The 17,876-nt window shown below is 37.1% G+C and overlaps 1 protein-coding gene across 2 annotated transcripts in view; it reads left to right on the top strand.

The window, feature by feature from the left end:
- LOC124206062 (protein Wnt-5b-like) overlaps nucleotides 1-17,876 on the top strand; it is a 40,567-nt gene that overhangs the window by 16,803 nt on the left and 5,888 nt on the right. The window contains exons 1-2 of one of the 2 annotated variants that reach the window (XM_046603689.1): nucleotides 12,317-12,643; nucleotides 12,740-13,251. In XM_046603689.1, coding sequence (XP_046459645.1) covers nucleotides 13,001-13,251 — 251 coding nt within the window. In that variant the 5' untranslated portion in view covers nucleotides 12,317-12,643; nucleotides 12,740-13,000. Of the gene's footprint in view, nucleotides 1-12,316; nucleotides 12,644-12,739; nucleotides 13,252-17,876 lie in introns of those variants that run through there. The other variant, XM_046603690.1, reaches the window with a different exon arrangement.

Raw genomic sequence — 17,876 nt, 5'->3', positions numbered from 1 at the left:
AAAAATTTCATCAGGTCAATCGCCCTTTCACTCTTCGCATTCCCCGAGATAACGCGCGTATTAACTTTGTGAGAGAGAAAATTCCTCCAGCGAAAAAATTTTCTCTAAGAAAAAAAAAAGTAAATTTGACTTCAGTTTCGTCTCTCATCCGTTGAAAGTTAATTGACGGATGGAGACGCGAGACGACCTGTGCTCGCCGCCGCTCAGATAAAAAAAAAAGATGCGGGGGGCTGGAAGGCAGACATGCATCATCCGATAGATCTATACACAGCACTGGTATACAGCTATATAGCGCGACGAGCTATGTGTCTTAGCCTATACAAAACATGCACACAGCAGAGACGAGAGCAAAGGGGGCCTTGTGGCTGGCTATATATAAAGGGGGCGGACTGATGTCTACTGACGAGCAAAAGAAAGAAAGACGACTTTGGAGAGAAGGAGCACGAAAAGTCAGTCAGTCGGTGAAATAGTCCTTGTGAGGTCCTAGACGGACAAGAAAGAAGATGATGAATATAATTTATGCCATGAGGAAATGTTGCATGCGAGAGGGAGAGAGAGGGGGCTCCGAAGGAAAAGATATAATGCAAATGAATATTGTTGGGTATATAGTAGTATATATGTCCGTCTCTCTGGGAGCGCTGGATAGCCATCAGCACCCTCCGCTCATTTGTGGAGATACGAGATACGTCGTAAAGAATTGTTAGGTAGAAAATAGAAAATTAGAGCCCTCTGTGCTGCTGCTGTCCCTGACTTCTTCTTCTCTTCAAAAAATGTTAATAGGGGCCAGCACGTCGGAGAAACCGGTTGCTGCCCTTTTGGCTGCTGCACATATACATATAGAAATGTATATTATAACTATACACATCCAATATTAATAGTTTGTCTGATTATATACTAACCGATATTATGCCGGTGGGTCACGTCGCTCTCCGCCATCAGCAGGCTATAGATGGACTGGGCAGCATCTGGTTGGCTAATATGTACAGCAGCAGCAGCAGCTCCCTGTGAAAAGTCTAGATAATAATATATAAAATAGAAAGAAAAATGTTTTCGTGTTGGTATTTATTTTATTTTATTTTTTTCGCCTGGTATGTCTACACACACAGACACACACACACATCAGCCAGTTCTTTGTAAATGTTAGAAACTCTCTAACCCCATAACGATATGCAGCGCAGCATATAGAGAAATGTTTCCTTGTGTATCAGCGACACCTTGAACAATGCGCCGTATCGTGCCGATTCTGAACGGCTGCTGCTGCTAGCTGCTATATGGCTGCCGTGTGTAGACCTATATGAGGAGAAGTTCACAGCAGTCATTAGTTTTCTCTTATTGCCTAAAATGAACATCTGCAAAAGCCCAGCTCCTTTCGTCTCAGTTGGGAACATCTCGACGACTTCAGATTGGCTCACGAAATGTTTAAAACAATGGCGGGAGCAAGGTCGTTCGTGACCGGCATAGCTAAAAAAAAAAACGAAAATTCAAGATGGAAAAGAAAAAAACATCTTTTCGTTACAAACCGAGAAAACCAGCCAACATGAACATTCACAGCGCGCCATTTTCGTCTTTGTATATTTATTATAATGATAATAATATCTCTCGAGACTTACTATACTACTACTGCTATAAGACTATCACGGTCGATTAGGGTTTTCTTTTTTTTTTCTTTTTCTTGTTTTTATTATCAGTCCCGTTTTATTTTTCCATTTTCGTTTTTACCTGGCGGACTTTTATTTCATTCGATATATTCTGATGTATTCTTTATTATATAATGAGGTTGAGGAATATAAGAAAAAGGGAAAGATAAAAAAAAAAGAGTTTGTGTTGTTGGCCTTCTGATGAACTTTCTTTGTAGAGATTTATACAAGACGCAACATAATTCTTGTGAGATGCTTATTCTTCTATTTTGTTTTCCTTTTTTCTCTGAATTTGTACAACTGTTTATCTTTTATCGGGCTGACTGTATTATGTAAAGAAATCTGAACCCCGACTCTTTTTTTTTCTATGAATTTATTTTACACAAGAAATAAACTTGGGTGGAATTTCTCGAAGATAAATATTTTCGAGTTATAACGGGAAAAATGGAGATATAATTTGTCGGGGCAATTTTATTTATTCGTTTAATTTTTATTAATGCGTTTCGCAATTTAATATGCCGTTGAAAAGCGACTGGGCACGCTATAGCTATAGAGCGGTGCGTATCGCGAGAGAGGCTTACGCAATTGCAGCAGCCTGCAGCCTTTATTACGCACTAACTTAATAATATCCCGCGTGTGGGTATTTTTTTTATCACGAAATAAAAAATAAATAATTACGCCGTGTGCTGATGCACACAACAGAGCTGGCAGCTCAGCTATCGGCTATCTCAATATCGTACAGTATCGTCCAAAAAAATCCAAACGCACTTCTTTTTCAAAAGCCCAGTTTAATGTAGATTCTTTGTTTTTAACATTCAAGACTTCATATTATGTGTAGAATTAATTGTTTTACAAAGTTCATTTATTAGAATTAAGAATAAAATGCACAAATATTTTTTTTAAATAAAGAAAGAGACCATGGTGTTCGGATTTTTTTGGACGATACTGTATTTCATAAATATACCGAGAAGCGCAGTTGGCCAACTGGACATATATTTCACGGTGCGCTCCAAATCGACTGCCGGCGCCTGTGTGATTTCCCGAGAGTTTATTTATATAAGGTGCCCTACATTCCATCAATTAATTTTAAATAATTTTTTTTATGAATCAACAAAGTCCTCTTATTATAAATTGCGCTAATAAAAACAGGCCAATTCATCGACACAAATTCCAAAAGCCATTGCGGAAATTTGATCGCTCAAAAAATCCAACAATTAAATTTTTCACAAATTTGAACTGTACGACTCCACGCATATGCAATTCAAATGTCTGTAGATAAGCTAAATAGCCTATAGGTATAAAATATATTATTCAAGATTCCTTTTGCCGACGATGTAATAATATGCTCATCACGGAGTCTCAGACTATCTATATAGCTGGGCTTTGCCAACCATCCCATGTGTGCTGTGTCTGGCAACTTTCTAAGCGACGACGGTATATAAGGAATACATACCACGTGCGCACAGGGCGACATGAAATCGGGAATTGGATTATATGTAGTATAATATATATATATATGGGAAGGGAGCCCCCCCCCTTCTTATTTTTTTAGGGCGTGTGGAATCCTGACGTCTTTCCCGAAGCTCTCTGCTACTCTCTCTCTCTCTCTGGTTTCGCCTTTATAGTACATATACCATTCGATGAAGAGATGAGAAACTATGCGGATAATTGCATTTTCAATTTCAAACAACAGTTTCCAGCACGTTCAATATCTCTCTCTCTCTCCTGCCTATATTACACACAGCAGAGAGAATGTCTTCCTTTGATCATCTGATGTACATTATTAAACAACGTCTTGATTGCCATCATTCCTCGACATCTACACGCAGTCAAATATCCGAAATATTTCACGGCGAATAGAAATTATTGTGAATCAAATTCATATTATTAGAATGACACGCGCGCCGAATTACGTGTGTATATTATTAATCATCGCACCTTATGCCTCGATATCTATTCACCCGATTAGACCTCGCCCTCTCACCTACATTACACACGGATATACGCCAGCAGGTGGGCATTCGTTTAAACTATTCGGCATAATATTTTATATCAAGCGGAGAGAGAGAATCAAAGCGAACGAAAGCGAATCAAAGGGAATACGCGGAAAAGTGTCTGTGCTGAGAAGCTTTCGGAATGTTTTGTTGGACCGCGCGTTGTAATTTCGCTTTGTCTGCGCTGAATAGGAAACAGAGAGATAAGAAAAACAGACGAGAGAGAAAACAAGACACAGTGTATAGTATATATAGTGCCGTGTATTGTATACACACACATCACCATCTTTGTCGATTAGTATAAAAGGGGGGAAAAGCGACGACAGCTATAGCGGAACACACCGTCGCTTTATATTGCACCCAGCAAATCGCGCGTCCCTCAGCCAACAGCCCAGCACCAGCACAGCACACATCGGCGTGATCGGAATTTCGATTCGCGCGCGTGATGCATAGACAATTTCGGATATGTGTGTATATACACACGCTTTACAGAACGTGCCTATCTATCTCAAGTGGTTTCATCTCCGGAATGGATAAAATATATATTGAACAAATCGCTCTCTCATCGCCATTATATACATAGCTATAAGATGTAATGTTACAATAAAATCAAGTTTGACCAGCAGATCCGCAGCAGTCAATTTTGGTAATAGAGGGAAACAATTTTTATTTTATTTTCTTTCCGTATATATTTAGGTTGCTCTCCGGTATTATACATAAATATCCATTACGAATATATCCCCCCCCCTTTTCTTTTATAAAATAACATTTTTCACACAATGATCCTAGCTCCGACATGTCATCATTTCTGATCTTGTGTAGACGTGATGATTCAACATCATCATTACCACCCAGCCAGCTCCAGCAAGCCATCTATACGCACTTTCTTCTCTATAGCTTATCGCTAATAGCCCTTACACCGCGCGAGCAGAGGCCATCCGTAACACAAAGTATGTGGGAAAAGGGAAAAATCTAATGTAATACATGCAGCGGACAACTATAAATCATTCACGCGCGCATAGGGGGTATATAGAAGCGCACATATCCAACACACACAGCAGACAGCACATTCCCCGATGTCAAATCCTGGTAAATCTATTGCGGTCTCAAAATGTGATATCGTAATAGTATATAGAGATGTGTATAGGCCTATATAGAAAATATCTATCTAATAATATATAAAAAAGAAAGATAAGCCGCCTATTATATAAAAAGAGAGAGAGACTGGGTGGTGGCGTCGGCGGCACTTGACGGCTTAGATATATTTTCTCTCCTTGATGATAGAGGGAAAAACTAGCGGAGAGAGCTGGAATAATGACATATAGGCTGGCCTCTCTCTCCTTCTATATACCATGTAATCTTTTATTTTTGTCAAGATCGGAAGGGGAGAAGAAAAAAAGATGCCGACATATGTGAAAAGCTTCTTAGAGCGTTCCTTGAGAATTGAGGGATAAAAGCGAGCTCTATAATATCATTGACGCACGTCTGGTAGAGAGTAATACGATGGCGGTCGCGTATACCACCAGCAGCACGTCGTCTGTTGTGTTATAGAGAGTCGATCCCTCTTTGTCTCTATTGGTTTTGCGTCAATAACGACATGTTTGGCGGCCAATCGAAAAAACGACCTATAAATATCGCCTATAGTACATGGTTGTATATAGTCCCTTATAGATGCGTGTGTGCTGTTCCTCTTGTAGTACTTCCCACGTATTATATATAAAGAAGCATGCTTCGTCGAACAATTGCCTGGTTGTATAGGACAATAAGAACTGGGGAAAAATACACATATCATCTCTGTGTATTGATCATCTAACAGAAAGATCAAAGAGTTTTTTTAAGATATCCGATTTAAGTAATTTAATGGCCATTTATGATTTATGCAAGCGTCGAGTAACGCTGATAAAGTTCCTCTAATGAGATTGGCACAGTCGGATGTTGATCAATTTCTAATTAAATGTTGGGATTTATGTTTTAAAGTAGTCGCCCTGATTATTTCATAAGTAGTAATCAATATTGCCCTAAAGATATATAGTTGAAAGATTCTAGAATGAGTGTAATGTAATTGCCGTTACGGTGGTACCCGAAGCCGGAACTTCAGGTTAGAAAATTAATTTACCAAAATATAAAGCTTAGATTAATACAACTTTACGATAATGTAATCGATAAATGATAATCATCAACATTAAATCGTGGGCGTCAATATTGTTCGGTGATTGATTCTGTGCATAAACCCACTTATGTTGGAAAAACAGTTCGTTGTTCAGATATTTAGTAGTGTAACACCAAATGAAATATTTAAATAAAAAATGGTGTCCGTCGTAGCCCTAGTCGTCGATGATGTAATTTTATGCAATAGCTTTGGGGGTTTATCTTGTGATACGAAACTGCGCAATAAAAACAGGGTCATTTTCCTATACAATTTCGTCCTCGTTTGCTACGGTTTCTGATCACAATTGCGAATCTACCATGTGGACTGGATTCACCTTGCATTAGATCGACGTAAAGGATTGATCTAATCATCTTTAGTTATATACGCTCACTAAGTGAAGTAATCTTATTAATGGTATTATACCAACTTAATTCAAATAGCTCGCGTATATATTTTCGACTTTAATTGAGTATTGATTTGACATTCCGATGAAGGTGAAATTTTCATTAAAACTTGTTGAGGACAATGATAATCAATATCATTACCACCGTTTCTAATGAATTTCATCAAATCCTGTCAATCGGAAGTGTGACTTAAAGTCTTAAAGTCCTTAAATATTAACCATGCTAAGAGTAGAAGCGATTTCGACTTGATGATGGTGAAATCGCGCGACTAAAATATTTAGCGTAAGATACAAGGTAATTGAACTATGCACCATACTTAGGTTTTTCATTTTTTTACTATTAATAACAACGCAGTTCACTATCAAGATATTTAAAATTAATTTATATAATTTGACAACAAATAAAAAACTGTATAAAAAGAATTATATTTATACTAAGAAATCATTAGCAATTGCGGTCCTATAACACCAGCACGTCGTCTAGTCGATCCCCTTTTGTCTCTATTGGTTTTGCGTCAATAAAGTCATGTTTGGCTGCCAATCGAAACATCGACCTATAAATATATCGCCTATACACGGATGTATATAGTCTCTTAGAAATCATTAGCATCAATCAGCCTGCCGTGTGCTGTTCCTCTTGTAGTACATCCCGCATAAGCATGGTTCGTCGAAAAATTGCCTGGGTATCTTAGTCGGGGTCATTTTCCTATGCACTTTCTCCTCATTTTCTACGATTTTTATGATCAAAAATGCGAATCTAACATGTGAACTTGATTTAACTTGCATTGTAACGACGTTGAGGATTGATCTTATCATCTTTGGTTATATATGCTCACTATACAAAGTAATCTTATTAATGGTATTTTACCAACTTAGTTCATATAGCTCGCGTATACATCTAAAACTTTTATTGAGTATGAATTTAATGTTCCAGTTAAGGTGTAAATAACATTGAAAATTTTAAAGTGATGATTCGACTGGATCCAATCTCGTTTCTTCAAAATTCCTATGAAATTTCACCTGTCAACTGGTAACGTGACTTGAAGTACAACAATATTAACCATCCTAAAAGTAGAAGCGCTTTAGACTTGACGATGAAATCGCGCGGATAACATATTTAGCGTAAGCTACAAGATAATTGAACTATGCACCGTACTTTGGTTTTCAATTTTTTACTATTGATAACAACGCAGTTCACTATCAAGATTTTTAAAATTAATTTATTTAATTTGACAACAAATAAAAAACTGTATAAACTAAAAATATTTATACTAAGAAATCATTAGCAATTGCGGTCCTATAACACCAACACATCGTCTAGTCGATCCCCTTTTGTCTCCATTGGTTTTGCGTCAATAAAGTCATGTTTGGCGGCCAATCGAAACATCGACCTATAAATATATCGCCTATACACGGATGTATATAGTCTCCTATATATGCGTGTGTGCTGTTCCTCTTGTAGTACATCCCGTATAAGCATGGTTCGTCGAACAATTGCCTGGTTATATAGGACAACAAGAGCTGAGGAGAAATACCGGAGAAATACATATAGCCTCTCTTTGCTGTTATAATATGTGTACCATCAAAAGAAGAGATCAAAGAGTTTAGTTTTTTTTTGTTCCTTATTGTGCGCGCCAGCAACCTTTATTTTTTCTTTTTGAACTTTTTTCTTTTTTTTTACGCTCGGGTTACAATATATAATGTGTTTGTGCAGCTCAGCACGTATAATAAGTAGCTGCTTGTTATATTAGTATAGAGAGAGACTCTCGTGTACATTATTTTCTTTGTCTTTCGAATTTTTTTCTTTTTGTTCACCCGAAATCGTTTAGAAAACTTGAAAGGGGGAAAGAAGAAAAAACGGAAGCCAAAAAGTTAAAAGTTAGTAAATATAAATATGCGCGTTTTATACAATATTTCCCCCCAAAAAATATCTTTTCTGTGAAAATGTCAGATGTAGTAGAATAGTCTTCTTCTCCCGCCCCTTGGGCCGCCTTGGGCTATTATAATAATGTTTCAAAAAGTGCCAATATAGGTACAGTACACACACTGCTGTCGTCACAGTTCACCGGACTATCTAGCGCTCACGTCTGTACCTCACATTTCCTTGTTGAGTATTATCCCTCTAGTTTGTGTGTGTGTGTACTTTCTGGGTGGGCGAATCAAACATGGAGGGGGTCACATCTCTACAACAGTAGCTACTTTATTCATATCCCCCCTCTTATATTCTTGAAAAATATAGATATGCGTCCGTGATTAGCCCCTCCATGTTATACTTATACAACCCCCTGATGGTTAGTACATGTATCCTCTTTAGTCTGCTGGAGAAAGAAGAAAAAAAAAGAAAAACTCTCAGCACACTCCCCCTCGCTCATCCACCCGGTTCTAATAGATTATTTTGTAAAGAAACTTTTGCGGAGCCGAATTCAATGGATGATGTGTATATGTACACTCTGTACATAAATGCGGAGGCTTTTGTATCGAGACCCCCCTCTCCAGATATGTTGTTGTTCCTGCACTCGACGTTGTGTAGTTGAAAGTAGTACAGCAGCCAGCCAGCCAGCCCTTGAAAACGTATGTATAGGGAAAAAAAATTGTATAGTTTTTTAGTAGTTTCCCCCCTCCACTTTTGTCTCAATTTTTTTTTTTGCTTTTATTTCATAAAAGGCCAGAGCTTTTAACATCTATTCTCCATTTCAGACTCTCTCGGATGTGTATAGTGTTTCAATGAGCGAGGGATTTATGTACATAGGAAAAGATAGACTGTCCTCTTTTGTTCTTCCATAATCTGATGGTTTATTATAGCTGAGAGATCGGGTAACAGTCAAGTGAATTGCATTTCGGTAAATGATTTGTATTAGTACTGTGTGTAAATAATAATCAAACGGAAGTTTTTCAACAAAAATTGTATACAAGAGCCGATTGATAATAAGCGTGACTATGTAGATCGAGTGTCGACGCTTTTGTAGCGCTGCACAGCTGCTGTTTATATGCTGTATAAGCTTTAAATGCATTAAATAAAAAAAGGGAGAGTTTTAGGGGTTTGGGCCTGTCAAATAATATTTCCTTATGGCGGTGATGACGCTTGACATTGAAAAAAAAGGGGGATACTAAATGTTATTATATTATTATTACTATTACATTTTCTTGCGTGTCGACTAGTTTTATTGGAATATGTCAAAATTCGGTGAGGCGGTTTTTTTGTGTGCACGGCCAATCATCTCACGAAATTTCAACACAAAGGGGAAACCGAAATTTGATTTTTTTTTCAGTCGAAAAAAAAACAAAATATTTATAGGGGTTCTATATCTATCAACGTCCGCGTCTATACACGCACATATTTTTAAGTGTTGCAAGAAGGAAAAAAAAAAGCGGAATGGTGAAAGGAAATATAAAGGAATGCCTTCGGGGCATTAACAACACTATATTATTACATACGTACACACACAGATATATCGATGCGCTACGATAGAACATGAAAAGGATTTTCGATATCTATAAATTTGCCCGTCTTCTCTATATTAAATTACGTACACAAAAAGACGATTCGCATATATACAGCCAATATATATCTAGACGCAGGTAATAGAGTACAGGGCCAGAGTTTTGTTATCGGGACGATCCTTATTTTTTTTGCTTGTCGATTATAGAAGAAGAGAACGGAAAAAATAAGAAAAAGATATTAAGTAGCTATATTACATTTTGAGTCTTATATAAAGATTTAATTGTGTATATCTACCGGTATTGTTGTATCTATCGTGATTTGATAAAAAATGCGAATCTACCATGTGAACTGGATTCACCTTGCATTGGATCTAGGAAAGAGACCAATTTACCCATCTTTAGTGGCATACGATCACAAAGCGAAGTCAGTTTAGTAATGGTGACATACCAACTGAGTTCAATGAGCTCGCGTATTTAAAAATATTTACTTTCATTGACAACAACTTGACTTCCCAGTGTCGGCGAACATTGATCCGGAAATACTTTTGAAAATTTGTCAGTTTTCATAGCTTTTTTCGTTCAATGAATACTTTTTCTACACTGAAGAATTATCTGAATTTAATTAGCAAAATTAACCACACTTTAATTAGTCTCGAATGAAATCTGACGATAGTGAAATCGTAGCACTTACACATATAGCGGTAGATACAAGTTAATTGAACTATACGCCGCACTCTTGTTTTCAAGTCCATACAATTAATAAAAACGCAGTTCACTATCAATATCTTTAAAATTTTAATTATTCAAGTTGATAACAAATGAAAAGACTGTATAGACAATATATATTTAAACCGATTTAAACTAAGAAATCATTAGCATCAGCCAGCCGTGTGCTGTTCCTCTTGTAGTGCATCACGTGTAAGCATGGTTCGTCGAACAATTGCCTGGTTATCTTAGTCGGGGTCATTTTCTACGATTTTTTAAATCACAAATGCGAACCTAACATGTGAACTTGATTTAACTTGCATTGGATAGACGTTGAGTATTGATCTAATCGTCTTTAGTTATATATGCTCACTGAGCGAAGATATTTTATTAATGATATTTTACCAACTTGGTTCAAATAGCTCACGTATTTATTTTCAGCTTTTATTAAGATTATTATAATTATCCGATGCGGGGTACGTTGAAGAAGGAATCAAGAATCGAGATCAATGAAGAAATAAATCTTTAATCCGACTTTCCTTCTTCTGACATGACTTAATTTTTTAAATATATTATTAACCATACTAAGAATAGAAGAGATTAAGAATTGACGTTGGTGAAATCGTGCGGCTAACATATATAGCGTAAGATACAAGTTAATTGAACTATGCACCGTACTTTGGTTTTCAATTTTTTACTATTGATAACAACGAAGTTCACTATCAAGATTTTTAAAATCAATTAATTTAATATGACAACAAATAAAAAACTGAATAAACAATAAATACTTATATTTATACTAATAAATCATTAGCAATTGCGGTCCTTTAACGACTAGTTTTATTGGAATGTCAAAATTCGGTGAGGCGGTTTTTTTGTGTGTACGGCCAATCATCTCACGAAATTTCAACACAAAGTGGAAACCGAAATTTGATTTTTTTCCAGTCGAAAAACAATTAATTTTTTTCCCAATTGATTGAACACGACAAAATATTTATAGGGGTTCTATATCTATCAACGTCCGCGCCTATATACGCACATATTTTTAAGTGTTGCAAGTAGGGAAAAAAGCGGAATGGTGAAAGGAAATATAAAGGAATGCCTCTAGGGCATTAACGACACATCTGCTCACTATATTATTACATAGGTACACACTACACAGCTCCGATAGAACATGAAAAGTTGACGATTTTTTATATCTATAAATTGGCCCTTCTTCTCTATATTAAATTACGTACACAAAAAGACGATTGAATCGCATATATATACAGCCAATATATATCTAGACGCAGGTAATAGAGTACAGGGCCAGAGTTTTGTTATCTGGACGATCCTTATTTTTTTTCTTGTCGATTATATAAGAAGAGAGCGGAAGAAAGAAAAAGAGATTAAGTAGCTATATTACATTTTGAGCTTATTTTATATATATATATAAAGATTTAATTGTGTATATATCTACCGGTATTGTTGTATCTATATTGCCAGGACATCAAGCAAACAGCAGACGTTTAGAAGAAAGGAAGGAAGCGATGAAAAAATAGAATTCAATCGCATCGGCGCGTAGATATACAGGCCCCTGCGTCTATTATTATTTACCAGGCGGGGGGACAGCACACAATAAAAGGTGATTGTGTCTAAGAACCCTCCGAGATGACGACAGAAGAAGAAGAAGAAGAAGGCTCTCTTGTATGATATTATTCTCATCGTCTATTTTGTGTCAAAGAATATATCAGTTGCCGAGATATAGTACATAAATCTAACCAAAAGGGATGGACGGATGGATGGGCAGAGAGAGAGAGGGAGAGACGACCAGGTATATATAGGCCTGTGTAGTATAAGGACAACCGTTGCCAAGGGTAACCGATGAGAAGAATCAAGCCAGACCCTCCACACAGACATTTCCCAGGGAGAGAGAAAGAGAGGGGAGCTATATAGACAAGAAGAAGAAGAAGAAAACTTGGAACGTATATACACGGCACAGAGTTGCTAGCCGTGGCTTCAGTCGCAAACGGGCCACCGAACGAGCCGCATCTCCGCACTACGCGCTCCGTGTTTGCCAGTTATTTTTGTTCTTTCGATTTGAAAATTTTTTTAAAAGAAAATTTAAAATTTTTCTTTTAGATTGGTGGAATTTATTTTTTGTGGATTTATTACATCGAAAAAAATAAAGTGAGCGAATTTTTCTAAAGTGCGAAATTCAAATAGTAAAAAACAAAATTGTTGATCGTGTAGGCCTATATGAAATTTGTGGATTATTTTTTCGAATCGTGTTGTTTGATGAAGTGAAATTTTGGTTTTTGATAATTATTTGCAGGTATCAAATCTTTACGTGTTGCGAATCATCTCAAATCGATAGTAACGTAAGAATTTATCTAATAAATGGACTTTTTGGATTTTTGAATTTCAACAGAGTGACTTCATCGCAGATTGGAATTGACATGTTATTACTCTTCGCTTCGCTACGTGCAGTGACATTAGACAAAATGCCCCGACCGACGTCTATTCGTTTTCAGTGCAGTGTCGAAAAGTGATCGACTGTTCAACAACATCTTCATCTTGAATAACTTCATCCAACCGGAAAAAAAATATATAACCGGACATTTGTCATTTTTCAAACCGACGGAAATAATTCTACAAAAACCAAGAAACAAATTTTTTTGACTTACAAAAAATGACTCGACCGCAGAAGAGGAACCAGGAATTGACGACGGACAGTGAACAGTCTCCTAGAGTGCAACCACAACAACAACAACAACAACAGTGTCAGAGAAGAGTAGCAGATGAAGCAGCTCCAAACTGTCGGACCCCTTCTTGCTCGCCGTCGTCTTCTACTTCTTCTTCCTTATTACTATTCTCCTGGACGATCCTGCTGCTGATCGCGAGCGCTCCAGCCTCTTCCAGCACGGCCATCGGCAACTGGATGTAATTATAAAATCAAAAACCATCATTTTTTTTCCCCCACCAGTTTTATTTATTATTTGTTAGAAGAAAAAAACGCATCTGCTTTTGGGTTATAACCAATTAGCCACCCTTATATAATAGGCCGGGTGTGTGTGTGTCTATATAGGGCCAAAAATCAAAATGGAATGGTGTTTCGAAAACGCTCAATGACCTGGAAGAGAATGGAAGTCCGTCCTCCTTTTTATTTTTCTTGAAAAAATAATAATTTTTTTAAAGAAATTTTTATTCATTTCACACTTTTCTCTTCTTTTTTCATTGACACGTACATTCAACATCCCCATCGAAATAAAAAATAAAATAAAATAAAGGGACCGGTCGGGTGAGATTCCAAAATGTTATATTGTGTCGTTGTCGTCGTGTTGTTGTTGTCTCGATATATTATTACGACCACCACCACCACAACAACAACAAGACAAAAGAGAAGAGAGAAAGAGACTGATGTCTTCTGGTCTCTTTTATATATTTTCCCAACTGACACACAGCACACACACACGGACTGGGCGCGCTGTGTGTGTGTCTCTCCGCACTCACACACAAAAAGGACTGTGATGATGGGTTATTTGGGGGTCCCTTTTCTCTCTATCAACTGTTATGAGGAGAAGAAGAAGAAGAATTTGTTGTCTGTTTCATTCTTCTTCTTGGTTGTGTATTTGCCCGGGCCGTTGTTCATCCGTGAATGAGATTATATCCTCCCTTATTTCTTTTCAGTCAGCGCGGCTGTCCCTTTATATTCTCTCCTGATGTGTCGCGTCTGTTTCTTTTTCTTTCAGGGCCATCATCAACATTCATCTGATGTACACAAAATAAAACCGTCAGGGTCTGCTGGAGGCCATCGATATACTGGTCCCGATAGTTGCGCAAATCAAATCCCATTTCCTATTTGATTTTTTTCAATTTGAATTTGGCGGGGTTTTTTTCGGGTGGAGAAATTTTCTATTTGATGTGTAAACCGATTGAAGACTTTCTCTATCTTCCTTTTTTTTATAGAACAATGAACTTTAGCGAAATGAGAATTTCAACGACTTTTTATTTTATTACGCGATCGTGGAATTAAAGAGGAAAAAAACAAAACAACAGGCACCCACACACAAACACACATATAATAAGATACCGCAAGAGCACAAATAAGGCCATTTCCCTTTAAGCGCCGTTGTTGTTGTCGTCAATTTCACTCGACTTGGAAGTGATGGCGATTTTTCCCTTTCCAACCTTTTCATTACACCAAAATCCCGCCGATTGTCTCACTCTCAGTTCAAAGAAGAAGAAAAAAAAAGGGAAAATTTGGTCAAAAAGGAGATTTATCAGACAAATTCAATGTCGTTTATTTCCTTTGTTTGTTGGCCGGTTATCCGCGTCGTGTTGTTATTCGTTTAACCGTAAAAAGAGACAAAAGATTCGGCGAGAAAACAAAAAGTTAGTTACGTAAATTCCTTCATTTTGGGTTTGAATTTATAAAAAGTAAATAGAAAATATCAATCTATTCTCCCAAATTTGGATGGATAAAAAAACAAAAAAACAAAGACACTTATAGTCTATATACCTTTTGCGGGAGGGGTGAAAGGTTTTCGTGTCATTCCATTGAAATTTCCCCTAGCTCTGTATAGACGTCTAAAGTGAAATTTTATATTGATAGGCCATTAAATTATTTTGTGCGATAGAAAATAAAAGAAAGACCAAGAAATTCATTGCCTTCGATAACACAAATCTCCGATGACTCTGTCCGGTTTCGAAACCAAAAAAAGAAAAATAATTTCCATAGTTTAAATTATTTAAAAATTTTTACATTTCTGAGTGGGTAAAAAAATAAGGGGGAGGAAGTTCTCTAGCTCAGATATATCTTAGAGGACCCGAGAGAGGCTGGTGGTAAATAACATGAAAAAGAAAAAAAAAAAACCTTCCAGCATATACCCCCCTCATCCATTAAGCGCCAAAAGCTAAAAGATATACTAGGCCTCTTCTTCTACCGTACATATCCGATATCCCTCCTATTTTCTTTTTTCGAAAGAGAGAGTTGGAATTTTCTTTTCGGAATTGTCCCTCTCTCTCTCTCTCCTATGTGTGTGTGCCGCCGCCTCAATCTCTTCTGATGATGCTGTATTGCTCTCTGTGTGTGTGAGAAAAAAAAAGAAAGAAAACCCATCGTTTCCATCTCTTTTCATCCTCGATGAAAGTGTCTAGAGTGGAGGGGGGGGGGGGATAAAACAAGGAAATTTTATTTTTTATTTTTTAATAAAATATTTCCGACTTTGATAGCGCCTCGATTTGATTTTCATATCGAATAATCACCTCGATTTTTGGTTGTTGTTGAAAGTCGACTTGAACGTTCGTAACCGATATATATTACGTATATACACAACACCGCTATTGATCCTTGTATATTTACACAGTCGAGGGTTGGGAGTTGTTTGATATATTGCCCGGGAGAAATCACAAACAATTGAATTTATGCGTCCGTTTTCCACCAAAATTTTTTTTTCTTTTTTTCTTTACTGCGTGAAATTTATTTACTTTTTCTCAAACCGAAAACCGCAGAAAGCAAAGAAGAAGTACACAACTACACACACACAGCACCGTCGGTTATTGCGTAATGTGGTATATCGGGTCGCTCCACATCACCCCCCATGCGTGTGATATCCCCCCTCTTTTTTTCTTTATTTTTTTGTTTCATTTGATTTGATTTGAAACGCAATAAAAAAAGACGAGAAAATAAAAGAAAAAGAGAAAAAAAAGGATGTTAATTGTCCTCGTGTAGTATAGTATCAAACCACCCGCGGCTCTAATTAGCCAACACACACGACAGTAAATTAAGAAAGAAAAAGGGGGAAGATATGGTAAAAGTTTCTTTTCCTTGAATTACATACATAGAGGAAGAAGGTGATGGGGGGGGGGGGGACCTACCGCGAAGTTTTAAAAATAAAAATAAAATAAGAAGCATATCATTCGAAGAGAAAATTCTATTTTATTTCATTTTTTTAAATTCTTTTTTAAAGGTGGGAGGAGGGATCGGGCGTGAAAAAAAAATATACAGGCAAAGCGGCGGCGGTTGAAAATTGCTTCTGCCATTTGCTCCTCCCACTTTTTATATATATACCCACCTCATTTCAAAGTGGGTACAAATAATCCGAACGCAATAAAAAGAAGAAAAAAACCTAACAACAACAACAACAACCGAAAGAAAAAAGAATCAAGAACTGCTGTAATAATCATTTGCTGCTGTCGGCGGAAATGACGTTTCTCGTTCCCCTTTTTTTTATTATTCGCTCGTCTGGCGTCCTATTTAGATATTTTTCAATCTAAAATGGGTGTGATTATACATTTTTTCCAAAAAATTTTCATCTTATTCGGAAAAATCAATTTGTCAGTCGTCCATGACGGCACGCGCTTTTCTGATCAAATTTGATTTTTTTCCTTTTCTTTCTTCTTTTGATTTTTTAATTTTTGTTTGAGAGATGAGATGGCGTGGCGGCGGCCGGTGGTGCGGTGATGGTGGCGCGGTGGCGAGCGGCCCCGCCGGGTTTTTCAAATTTTCGTGTCGGCGGTAGATGAGAAAAGGTGCGGCGGCTGACTGTCGGCCGCCGCCGCTGCCGCCCGCTCGAGTGCGAAAAAAAACAGCGGGGAGGGAATGAATACGTGAAGGGTAAAATGAGTTAAAAAAAAAAACAAGTTTAATTGTAAAAAAAAAGAAATAAGAAAATTTTTTTGTATAGCCCTATCAGGTGAAAATGACGATAGCTTTTTATTTTTAAAAGAACGAACTGAGTTGACCCTTTTTTTTTTACAATTGCTATAGACACACACACACACACATGGTATATACATATACATGTATAGATGCGCTATTCCCAGTTGTCTTATTATTCCAATTGAACTCTGGGATTCCTCCTGCTGGAGGCCTCTCTCCAAGAGGCCCTCAAAAGAAACGGAGAAACATCAGACAAATGACTCGACCATGATATTCAACATTTTCCCAGTTGGTGTTATCTGTTCTTTCTCTTCTTCTTCTTCCCTCCCTATGGCAGTGAAATATACAAAAACAGACACCACCACACAAAAGTAACAAAAATGAGACAAAAGAGCAGAAGCTTCTGCTGCTGCTGCTGTTGCATCTCTAGCACGCACACAAAAGAAAAAAAAAACACAAAATTTTTCATTCAAAATTTCTGTATTTTTTGACTCGGCACCTTCGGGGTTCCCGAGTATATAGGAGTCATCCGGATATGGTGAGAAGGCACAGCTTTTTCTTATTTCAAAAAATAAGAAGAAGAAGAAGAAATTTATTTATATTTTACGACTTAACTGCTTCCCAACCACCATCACCCTATAGAGAGAAAGAAAGAAAGAGAGAGAGTCTGAGCGCTTGTCTTCGGTCTCTCTCTCTCCATATAATAAAGAAAAATGTCCAAGGATCTCTCACCTTGTGTGTATGTGTGTTGTGTAGCAGTAATTCCGCGGGACTGAGATGTTATAAAAGTGAATAAAAAAACACACACACCTTTCTTTCTCTCTCTTTTGTCAACGTGTAATAGCTTTATTTGTAAAAGTTAAAAACTTACAAAACCACAGAAAAATTTCCTTTTTCAAAACAA

The sequence above is a fragment of the Daphnia pulex genome, chromosome 10, assembly GCF_021134715.1.
Source record: "Daphnia pulex isolate KAP4 chromosome 10, ASM2113471v1".
NCBI lineage: Eukaryota > Metazoa > Arthropoda > Branchiopoda > Diplostraca > Daphniidae > Daphnia > Daphnia pulex.
Note: the sequence above shows the minus strand (reverse complement) of the source record. Positions and strands in the feature narration are given on the sequence as shown.